Here is a 12,086-nt window from a genome sequence, read left to right as displayed (position 1 = left end):
GAGTGATATATTTTCTCTTTCGAATGATTTGAATACTAGAATAATATGAGTTCACAAGGCCATTACAAAAATGAATGTAAAAAATCGTACAATCTAATGATATTTCCAGAGGATCTCAGAGAGTGATTTATTTATGGTAGACATCCAGTCCAGACGCTGAAGTACACAGAGCAGGGATATCTGAAAAAAATTCAATTGTGTGATGGTTTTAATTAATCATGATGTATAAATCGTTTGTCATTATTATTTTATTAAATAAATAAAAATTTCAAACGTTTTCAAGGGTAAAAAAAGGTATTCCATTTTCTAGATGGGTACTGCTGTTTACGTAGAGAAGGATAAATAATAAATGAATATGGCAACACTTCTATATGTCTGACGTTAATTTGACATTTCGTTCAGCGGCAAAAACGTAAATAATCCGATTAAAAAATTCGGGCAACTATTTTTATTTAGTTTATTGAAAGCAATTGAAAGATTCGACAAAGAAAAATATAATACCGCGCTGCTACAGCGACAAATAGAAAAAATGTCCAGTAAGTAACTTTATTATTTCTTCAATAATTGTAAAATCACGTTGTGGCATCATTTTAATTTAAATAAAATAAATAATTTTGTAAACCACACTATTTAATTAAAAAGGATCGACGTGCTTCAATACAAAATGTTTTTCCATCAGGATATAGCTCTTAGTTTATCCTGACAAAGAAACCATTGGTTTTGAAGCATGATCCTTTTTGATTAAATAGTGGTGTTATTAGTTAAGTAAGTTATTTATTATTGTTTATATATAACTAGCTGACGTGTACACGGTGTTGCTCGACTTTTCTCTATTTCCTATAAATATATTATGCATGAATTATACATATAAACTTTCCGGAATAGATTCTCTAAATGATAGTGAAAACCCTTTCAAACTCCGTTGCTTAGTTTAGAAGAACTAAGCGCACAAACAGACTGACGCGGATAGCGACTTTATTTTATACTATTTAGAGATTAACTAGAAATTTCAGCAATATTAAGTATATTATACTTAATATTTTGCCTTTGTTAGAAATCAACTTGAGTACAATTCTCCAGTTTGGAATCTGGAACCAACTTTACAATATTCATGTTCAAGCTATTGGAAGAATACAAAATAAATTATTTCATTTCTAAGTTTTAGGAATTCCAGCAATTTTGTTGAACTACAACACTGTCCAAACCCTATCAAAATCCTTTGCGTAGATTGGAAAAACTACACACAAACAGAGACGTGGATATCGACTTTTTTTTATACTATTTAAAGATTAGTATTTATAATCTTATCGATTTTGAAAAACCAAGTTTTTACGAATAATGATGGATATGATTAGAAATTTTCATGGCCAAAATATGATAGTGATTTATTTTGATATTTTGATAGTGATAATGAACACCGTAATGCAGTCCGAAATGTTGGCTGAAGAAGGACGTAGCGCAACATTACATTCATAACATAGTAATAATGACTAAATATTGACATTTGCCTTACTTTTATTTGCAGCCAAGTTCCAGGAGCACAGAAGTTTAGCAGATGGGTTTATTGAGGACTTTAAAACTATTCTTGAAGACTTTTCGAAAACAGATTTGAAATATCATAGCTTTTTGGAAATATGGAACGAAAAGAAGTGTCACTACATTTACGGGTGAGTCTTATGTGAAATACTACACAAGAGTCCCGACTGCTCCCAACCGTATGGAGCCAGTGAGAGTATTGCATCCCCAATTGGGGTATGTTGTGAGGCTGAAGGTTGTGGGGATTTGAAGGAGATGAGGAAGAGGAAGGTGGGGGAGTACCTGGCTATTCAGATCTGGTCACCAAACACGGCTAAAGCCATTTCAAGCAACTTTTCAATTCTGAATGGTGGTCTTACACCAGGGCGACTATCTTCCATTCTGGAACGTGCCACAATACTATATATTATTTTAAATGAATAAATTGTGAAATAATTATTTTACTTGCGCACCCTGGGATTCGAACCCGCGACCTTCACGACCACGGAGGCTATCAATAAAATCCCTGGCATTCCAAGATATTCCTTATACATGACCAAGCCACCCCCACTCCTACTTTTGTATGAAGTGTAGCCGAGGTTTGACGTTAATCCTATTAAAATGGGGATAAATTTATAAAATAATAATATTTTTTGGTTTTAGTGGGCGCAGGACCGTGGGCGAACTGCTAGAGTTTACGGAAGAGGCCATGAGTATGTCGGCGGGCTTCTTCCTGAGCCAGGAACTGAACGTGCCGGCGGCCACTTGCGGCCTGTTCATGATCTACTCTATGATGCATACACAGCACTCGGGCAGGAAGGCCTTCGTCCGGGTTCCCCCCGACAAGGTGCGTATATTGTCACTCAAACTTCCCTATCATGAGGGAGGCCATGAACTATCTAGTATGGATACTGCCCGTGGCTCTAACCTACTGAATTTCTCTTGTGTATGCTCGGAATGAACCAACTACGGATCAGAATGGATGTGAACATTGCATCACATTTCTTCAGTCTGATTCGTGGATGGTTCATAAACTCGACTAACATGGAGAGCATTCGGCCAGTTGTTTGCGTATTTATTGGCTTAAAATACAGTTAGTCTTATATCTAAACAGAAATATTAAATAGGCGTTATAGCGCCGAGAATTAATTACTAAGGTCCCACAGTTTTGTCGTGCGAGTAATTCATCCTTGAACTGACGATATGACACGTTTACAGTGATTTAAAATTTTATCATCGTGCGAGATAAGCCTCAAAGTAGTCAATCAGAATATTCATTTTCTTAATTATTTAAGTACATCCATCTGCTGTCCGGTACACCGGTGATTATCTCTGTCACTGAAAGCATGGACTGTTTTATCTCCCGGCCTGTAGGACTAACTTCGCAGCTATCTTGTTGTAAAATAGAATCACTTCTGATATTGATCTGTTTAACATTGACGGCAAGCTTTGTTGCTGCTAGTATAAATCTGCTTTTATATATTTATCCCTTTGGTGATGGGCGTGTTTTGGATTTTGCACGGCTGATAGCCATTTACGGTAGATTAATAGTTGTGTAGGGTTTAGAGTGCGTTTATTAGTAAGGTCCTTATTGTTTTCCTTATGTATCTTTTAAAAACGAATTGAAGTTTTATTTTGTAATGTTCTTAAAAATGAATTGAATTGAACACAATAACTGGAGTTCAAGTCTAAGTTAAGTTCGAGTCTGCAGCTACTACTGTAATAAAGCTGTTTGTTTGTCGGTCAGTTGCCCTGGCTGTTGGTCTTCAGGAAGTGGCTGCAGGATGAGAGACAACTGGATGCGCTGTACGTGTTGAGCTCGCTGCTGCGGGATGGGGTCTTCAAGTTCGTAGCCACGCAGCGTGACTACGGCCTGGAGAAGTCCTTCAGGAAGTACGTTGAAGGTATAATATTACAATAAACTAGCTGAAGTCCCCGCTTTCAAATTTCATGTAGACAGTGACCTCCCTCTTGTTTTGAGACGATGTATGAATGTGAATGAGGCAAGGAATGTGTGCCAGGACCGAGTTGTTTGGCAGTCCGTCCTCTCTGCCTACCCCTGCAGTAAAACAGCTAGTTAGTTAATTAGTCATATTTTTGAAGAAAGAAAACTGTGAATCTGGTTTTATAAGAGTTGCAGGAGGGAGGAAACATAGAGGCCGGAAAATCATTCCACTGCCGAGCTATTGGAGATAACTTCGAGTCATAGAAGCGATCCGTTCTAGTGCGGTAAATGTCAACAGTGTACAATAATTGGGTGCACGTTTTGCTTGTTGGGGATCAATGACACATAACGTAAATGTAACAAAGTTCCCCGGGTCAATAAATAAATCTTTATTTACATGCAGTCAAAGCCATTTGGTTTAATTTAAAAAATGTTTTTTTTTTTTTTTAGTAACATGCAAATACACTGTTGGTGACGTTTTGTTTTTGACATTTCAAACTATCACCGTAGAAATGTCAAAAACATAGACAATATTCACAGGGCCGTAGATGGCGCATAACGAATAGCTTCCGCCCGTGGAGAATCGTGCCCCTGGTGAAAGACTGTTTTGGGTGATTTTCTGTATGTGCTTGTAATTGCAGGTCCGGCATGCCGAGGGGCCAATATGTTCACTTCTCTCAACAGCACAGGGGAGCTGCACGAGACTGCAGCCTTGCTGGATCCTGTCTCCGCAGCCCTGCAGGAGTATCATAAGGCCAAGTGCCGATTACCCGGTAAGAATATCGTACTATGTTCTCTTTCTTAAGACCTTACTACTTGGCTATCAAAGTATATAACAACCTTCCATGTAACATTAAATTTGCCTAACTATTGAGTTTGGCAGCCAACTCTGGTCTGGAGCCCCAAGGTACCTTAAGAGTAGAATACAAATAAAATAGTAAATTACTCAATAAAAAATATAAATGTAAACTACGCATAAAAGAAACAACTTTAAAAAAATACAGTATTATAGCTAAGATTATCTGTGACAGTTTCACTTGATTAACTTTTTTGCTTTCTTATAAAATTATTTACAAAATAAATAAAAACCAGTTTTGTGCTTGAAATCGAACGTTTCTAGATTCTAATTATTGCTTATAATAATTTGTTATCCTTTGTGCTATGCATAAAACCTTATCTTATAAACATTAGTTTATCATTTAAAAATAAAAATATTTATGGTTATCTTGGTGTACAAATAAAAATCTCTTCAACTCTGATACAGCGTTTATTGTTAAATTAAAAATCGATTTTACAGTTGCAATATTTACGCGTTTACTATTTACAATACTATAGAATGCGGGCGATATCTAGGTCAATGTTCCCTAGCGCGGTAGTACTTGGCTGACGGTTTGGAGACTGAATACTGGCGAGTTCCTTCACGCTGCCGCTTTTATAAGGTGAAGAAGCTTCTCCAACATTTTGGTTGCTATGTAGATATTGCCAAACTAAAATTAAAAAAAAGAACATCCAAGAAGGTTGTTTGGAAAAAGCCGAAACTTTTAGAATGCCGTTCGAATCAAGTAGTGGCGTACCACTACATATTTAATAATAAACAAAATATTTCACCAACAAATGTAGATATAATATGTCTCGACGCCATCTAGTGGGAAATTTAGCACTAACAAAGACTTTCCTACAAAAAATAATGTTGGTTGTTTGCAGGTGAAAAAATATAATAAGCAGTAATTGTTGATTGAAGTACTAGTACATATTGAATTATTTGGCGTGTTGGAAATAAGCCGACGTAGCTCAGTGGTCCAGAGCACCTGACCGGACATCAGAAGGTGCGTGTTCAATTCCCGTCGGCGGCATTTATTTTTTACTCGGGAGATATTTTCAATTTGTATTGATATTTCAAGCGACTAATTTTTGCTTATAATAATTTGTTGAACTCAGTGAATTTTGTCCATTACCACTTGTTTGATATTTTTATCACTTTGTTTGGCAGGTAACAATAATGGGGAGCCCTGCAGAGAACTGAGCTACGTCAAGCTGGATTTTATCAACGAAATCACATCCTCTCTTGAAGAAACTGTGGGAGTTGATTCCATCTTAGGTAAATACATTTATCATCATTATGTACACCCCGGGGTGGTATTTGGCCTGTTCAACAAATGTTTCTAACTGGCTGCGGTCCCTCGCCATTGCCCTCCAGGCAGTCCTCACTTCTGCTCCAATCCTCTTCCACGCAGTCCATCTACATCTTCCTCCGTTAAACTCTGGATTGCTAGTGTCCTACCATCTGGTATTCTTTCAACATGTTCAGCCCATTGCAGTCTTTAGAACCAATTGAATTTTACATGCTGATAATAAGACATAACAAGACGAAACCGCGCGAACCCTAATACTTTCTCACTCACATCTAATACGGCATCCTTGTCTACGAAGGAAGGATATCGATACTAAGATCTCATACTGGTTACGCAAATCATAAACCAACTAATCAGTGGCTCCCCGCTACCTACCGAATGATGTACCATGGACGGCCTACATAGCAGACGCACGGCCTTGAACGAGCAGAGATCCAGAGCCGGTCTTAGGTTCAAGACCTAATACTGGTAACGAGATGTGTCGTCCCTTCCAGCGAGGTCTTATAGTAGTTCTGGTTTATAACGTCCCTTTCAGTAAGGTTGAAGAGTGTCTAGAGGAATTCTTTATCTTTTGTACTTGGCGTACGTCTAATCCGTGTCACCTTTTCTGCAAAGATTTTTATATTCATTTTAACTGTTACATACTATTGATTACCTTAACTTTTGTTATACATCTAGATTAATTATCCATTTACAATAAAAAAAATCTTATTTTAACACTTGGGAAGATCAATAGTACCATTCCTCTTGTCATGCCAACCTGTGCTATAACATCTGTTCTGCTGTGTGGTATCTTAAATAAGTCGCGATGACTACGGCTGAAGTTTTTAGACACGTATAAGCCATATCGTTCCAAGAGGAAAGGACTTCAATAAAAATATGCACTACATTTATTAAAACTAAGTATTGCATGATTTGCAGAATGTCTGATTTCTAGGCTAAATTTATTACATAGTTGTTGATATGACATGTTATATTCTTGTTATTAAAGATTTCATATTATATTTATGTGATTCCAGATGTTTTATTGTTATCAAAGATGTTATATTGTATTTTTATTTTAACAGGCAAGAAGGAGGAAATTTTCAGGAACCTCGCAGCTAAAGGGGACAAAAACAAAAAAATAAAGGGGTAAGTTATGTGCATACATTTATGCAAAACCTTTTATTTTGATCAGAAGTTTGATGTAATATTTCATATTATGTATTGGCATTCTTTGTATGTAATCACCCCAATGTCCTCGTCTATCTCTACATCACTCATATGTACGTTGTTCAAGATGTAATTTATTTTTTAAACGAGGGCAGAAGGATTACTATACTGTAACATTATGGCCCGGTATATCGGTCAGTCCGTATCCTCCTCGAATGACATTTCTCGATTAAATTTAAGCAGGCTTAATCACCCTCTCCTTTCCTAGTACTTCCTCTTTCAGACACCGAGGCGTTAGCAGTCACATGTCAAATTTGACTTTTATGTAAATAATTGCATACTTTCATGTCACCAAAATTTACATAAATTGCCCCATTTTATCAGTATGGACTATTATACAGGGTGTATCGGCACGTACCCGACAAACTTTAACCAGCTATTCCTTAGCATATTTGGAGTAAAAAATCTTAGGTGCACTTTGCTGTCCGGTAACGTTTTTTTTTAATAAAAAATTTACTATTCATATTTTCACCACTGTTTTATCCTTTGTCAAAGTTTGAACACCCATCTGGCAAATATTTTATTCGAATTCCGTTGAATAATGCACGTGTGTACTTATATTGGCGCACACTTACAATCACAACGAAATGGCACGGCACCATTCGTCTCATTTTTAACTATTATTATTTAGTGTGTGCGAAAGTGCGAAGACGCTTTTTGACATACTTGCTTATTACAGCTGTTGAACACGAAACGCAATGCCAATGACAGTGATGTAGTGTGGAAATTTAAAAAATTTTTGTTTTTAATTGAAAAAAAAATGCTACCGGACAGCAAAGTGCCCATATCATTTTTTACTCCAAATGTGCTAAGGAATAGCTGGTTAAAGTTTGTCGGGTTAGTGCCGATACACCCTGTATAGATGTTATTAATTGATAATCAATCTAAAAGAATCTGGAAAGGTATAGGAGTTATTTTAAAAGTTTCAATATTAGGCCAGTTTGTATTCAGAAGTTCGTTATAATTTCATGAATAGTGCACTGACTCCAGCAAAACAAATATCATTTAAAATTAGTATCCTCGCATTTAGCACTATGCTGATTGAAGTGGGGAACTTTATCAAAAATCAACTCATAAATTAAACCCGCCTAAAAATAAACTGCTGTCGTTGACATTTTGCAAGATCGCGATGACAATAGAAAGCATAGATTGATGTACCGCTCACATTGACTAGTTTGGTTTTACAAAGAAAAAAGAAATACGTTTCTCAATTAACTCCTCAGCCCTTTACCATGTTTTGACATATGGTCAGAGTATTTCCGCTTTGTAATAAAATTCAAATAAATACGCTTTTTAAATTTTATTATCATCAATAAAAATATAATGTACGAAACAATATACTGTCCGTACAATAACTGTAGATACGAAGGTAGCTGGGTACACTTGTCAGCGTTTTCAGTCTTGGTAGAGGTTGTAGATGTTGTAGAAGTTCGTGGTAGAGTTTAAAGCCACGATCAGAGAGGAATTTATTTCCAGATCTGAACTGACGAAAAGAATTTAATACTTGGAAAAACTGAATTTACTACTGAATAAAACACTTGAAAATATTTCTTGAGACTTTTGGAGACTTGGAGATGGTTCTTCAGGAGAGAGGATTCTCTTTCAGAGGTAGTTGTTGAACTCACTTTGTATGGAATTCGGTTCTCTATTTATAGAACGTTTTCAAATCGAACCCTCTCGGAGGTGTTCTATCCTCTTTCGTGAGGAGTAAAGTGGTTAGGTATTTTTCCTCTCTGCAATTATCTCGTTGCGAGGAAAGTTATATTTTAATATGATACCTTTCACCAAGTCAGTTCAATCCACCAAAACCATCTCCCGCAGTCCCGTTTATTTATTTTATAAATAATTATACAAGTTTTCATATTGGGTTTGAAGTTAAATATCTTTGGTTTGAACATTTCCCAAAGGGTAACAAATATAGTTAGGTATAATTATTCATGCAAATACATATATTAGTATATAATCATTTCTTGATGTTGATATTTATTTCGTAGTTATATCTTGCATCTTTTTCCCGTAAATCCAGTCTGATGATATCACAATTAATCACATTTGAATCTGTTATCAGTGTTTGATAAGGAAGTCAAGGTGATATGCCGGGCTGTGATTGGTTGGAGACGGCGGCCATCATGGAATTCCATCCGGGGAGTAGTGGAGGGGGTCCTACGTAAATACTAAGTAGCCTTCCTAGCCGTGGTCACTTCATGGGTTGGTGTGTCCGAGGGAGGTGCTGGATGATTATTTTCAGATGTTTTTCAGGTTCTGCTATTATATTCCTATGTAATTATCTTGATTAATCACATATAATACATCATTTGATTGAGTTATTTTGATGTAAAGTTTTCCAAATGTGTCGGCGACACGGTATCGAGCGGTTTCGGGGTTGAAGTGTTTTTGTGATTTTGGCGTAAATATGAATTCTCTTGAAATATTCTGGAGGTCTGAATACGTATGATACATATAATTTTTGATATATTAAAATTAACACACCATTAGAGTATATAAAATAAGAGTTTGAAACGCCCGTCCGCAGTATCCAACGATACTGGGTGCAAAGCTAAAAGTATGGTGGCTCCGTGGTGCGAAACGATGTGACGTTTATCAATTCCATTTAAATTTAGACTTGCGATTCTATTTGACAATGATCTTTTACGTTTTTTGTTTTATTTTGGCGATTACAACATAAAGAAATGTTCCAAACCAAACTGCAGTTGAAAAACAACCATTGTTCCACACACAACAAGCTTGTAAAATGAAAAACCGACATATGTTTATGTCACCATCTCTTTAAAACATATAATATTCATCATGCTGTCTCCCTCATGGCCATGACCTAAGCATCCCTAAGCTTTCTTCGGTACCTAATTTTTACTTAGACGAAGACATAGTGCCATCTCATTTATTCTATGGCGCGCATAGGGACAGAAGATGCCAAAGCCGGGGACATTCTTTAAATCGACCCAGCGAATCGTTTGGACTTGTGAATGAAAGCTTCTATTAGAGACAACAGATGTCACTGCTCGCAGCTGTTTCGCGGTACATTTGAAATACAGAATAAGACCAGTTGTTTTGATGCACATAATTTATTATTATTGTTGTTTTATAATTTTGGGGGGTCAAACACCAATTGACCTAAGGGAAGAACCGCCCCTGCGTGTAATATTGGTGATATTTAGGCTTATGACCTATATACGGATTATATTCCAAGCCAAGCTTCCGTTGGTGTAACTATAAGTGACCAGCTCAAGTACGGGGGCTCCATCGAAGCCAGAGTAAAGTTGGCCTCTCAGAAGCTGGGCGTACTGTACAGGGCCCGCAGATACTTTAATAGTACACAACTGCTCACCCTGTACAAATCGCAAGTGCACCCTACTGTCGAATTTGGCAGCCATCTCTGGTCTGGAGCCCCAAAATACCTGAAAAAAACCCTTGACTCTGTGCAGAAACGGGCGGTCCGTTTGATAGATTCCCCAATCTTAACAAACGGACTGCAATCTTTAGAGCACAGGCGTCAGGTAGGTATGCTGTCCTTGTTCTATCGGTATTACAATGGAAGATGCTCTGAGGAACTAGCGTCATTGATCCCTTCGGCACCGGTGCGTAGTCGGGATACACGCCAAACGCGCGCCCAATATTTGTACACAGTTGACACTTGTCACATGAGAACGGGTCGCTTCTACGATTCGTTCTTAAGTTCAACAGCTCGGCTGTGGAACGAACTGCCGGCCTCTGTGTTTCCTCCCTCCTACAACATGGGACTCTTCAAGACCCATGTTCACTCCTTCCTCTCCACAAAAAGACCCTCCACACAGCATCCCCAAAGATGACATAGGCCCTGAGGGAAATTATTTTCTTCAGGGCCTCCTGTGTGGAGTAAATATAAAAAAAAAAAAAAGCTTAAAATCAACTGATATACCGGACCTATATACACTTAGTTGGTATGGAATGTAAATAATAATAATGTCTTATCATTTCAGCCGGCGAAGGAAGATTGGACAAGGTGCCCCCAAACCTTTCTTCGAAGATATCCCGAGCCCTGCCGAGTCCCCCAGACTGAATCGGAAGATTCGCATCGACACCATGAAGGACTCTATGACTTCAGAACCCGCTGAGGTCAAGACCACCTTCCAGGATACCATCGTGGGCACGAACATGCCCATTATCATGCAAGAGATAGACCAAATTCCAATCACCCCCAAAACGGAGTCACATCAAATTGCAATGGACAGTACGGACTCATCGGATGGTTCTGCTTCGCCACTTGTAGTTGATTAATAAATGATAAATAAAAATATCTTCCTGTTAAAAACAAGTTTTTATTAATATATCTATTAAAACATATATATTTTGGTTTGACTGAGGATTGTATCTTCCTCCCCAGTTTATCTGCTGTGAGTGCTGGAGTCAATAACACCTAAACTAAATTTGTATATTAACTGATATAAATTTTTATTTATTTAACTAGCTAACCCGGCAAACGTTGTTCTGCCATATAAATTATTTATATTGAATATTTCTGTTGTTAAATAAAAATAAGGAATGTAGTGTAAGTGTGTGGGGATGGGATATATGGCAGAAAGGTGAACGGAGCACAGAAGACGATGACCGCCGACAAAAACACCAACCATTCATTTTCTCAATTCAATGTGTTTCATTAAAGTAACGGACATATTCATTGTTCGATCTTTTAAAAGTTTAATGAAAAGTGAAAAAAATCTGTATATTTTTAATCCTAAAGTAGGAAAATGAAATAAAGAAAATCAATATTAATTTCGAAGAGCAATTGAGTGTACAATATTTTTTGTCAGTCCGTCTTTAGCTAACACAAATAAGCTCAATGGTTTGCCCACGAGAGGACATGCCACGTCCTTGTGAAAAACATGGTGTTCCCAAATCTAAGCCACAAACAGACATCGTTTGACCTTGCGACTTATTGGTCGTCATTGCAATTTCAGAAAAATGTTTGTGCGCATGAGTGCCACCAAAAGTTGACAACGAGGCTATTTGCCGAGTTTCAGCTCGATCGAATGTCGGGAAGTGGGTTAATTTCCACTTCATTAATTCATTCAATTAAGAAAACAAAATCGAAATTAAATACAAATAAAAACAATTGGCTCGACGCGACTGATTGATTTGGCGAGCTCATTCTTGTGATATATTCTTAGTACCTGCTAATTGGTAGCTATAAATATGACAGTTAAAGTTTTTCTGAATGAGGTTTTCTTTTTTTTATGAAAATGTTTATCGTTAAAAAGTTAATAACGACAGTAATATTAGTTTTT

At 37.1% G+C, this 12,086-nt stretch overlaps 1 protein-coding gene across 1 annotated transcript; it reads left to right on the top strand.

Annotated features, from left to right (window-relative positions):
• Nucleotides 1–381: 381 nt before the first annotated feature.
• LOC149410010 (snRNA-activating protein complex subunit 1-like) lies at nucleotides 382–11,111 on the top strand. Its single transcript, XM_089648760.1, has 8 exons — nucleotides 382–536; nucleotides 1,526–1,667; nucleotides 2,179–2,362; nucleotides 3,263–3,419; nucleotides 4,102–4,233; nucleotides 5,451–5,558; nucleotides 6,660–6,723; nucleotides 10,782–11,111. The coding sequence occupies exons 1-8, from the start codon at nucleotides 530–532 to the stop codon at nucleotides 11,077–11,079; spliced, it is 1,092 nt and encodes a 363-aa protein (XP_089504886.1). The 5' UTR covers nucleotides 382–529; the 3' UTR covers nucleotides 11,080–11,111.
• The last annotated feature ends 975 nt before the right edge of the window (nucleotides 11,112–12,086 follow it).

The sequence above is a fragment of the Hesperophylax consimilis genome, chromosome 28, assembly GCF_061612785.1.
Source record: "Hesperophylax consimilis isolate HC1 chromosome 28, BYU_Hcon_1.0, whole genome shotgun sequence".
NCBI classification, from domain to species: domain Eukaryota; kingdom Metazoa; phylum Arthropoda; class Insecta; order Trichoptera; family Limnephilidae; genus Hesperophylax; species Hesperophylax consimilis.
The sequence above is the reverse complement of the archived record's forward strand: the minus strand, read 5'-3'. Positions and strand labels throughout refer to the sequence as shown.

What these genes read in the sequence shown, in the direction of transcription:
- LOC149410010 (XM_089648760.1), top strand. An exon ending in TCCGGGTTCCCCCCGACAAG is followed by an intron (nt 2,363 to 3,262) that starts GTGCGTATATTG and finishes TTTGTCGGTCAG; the next exon opens with TTGCCCTGGCTGTTGGTCTT. An exon ending in AAAAACAAAAAAATAAAGGG is followed by an intron (nt 6,724 to 10,781) that starts GTAAGTTATGTG and finishes TTATCATTTCAG; the next exon opens with CCGGCGAAGGAAGATTGGAC.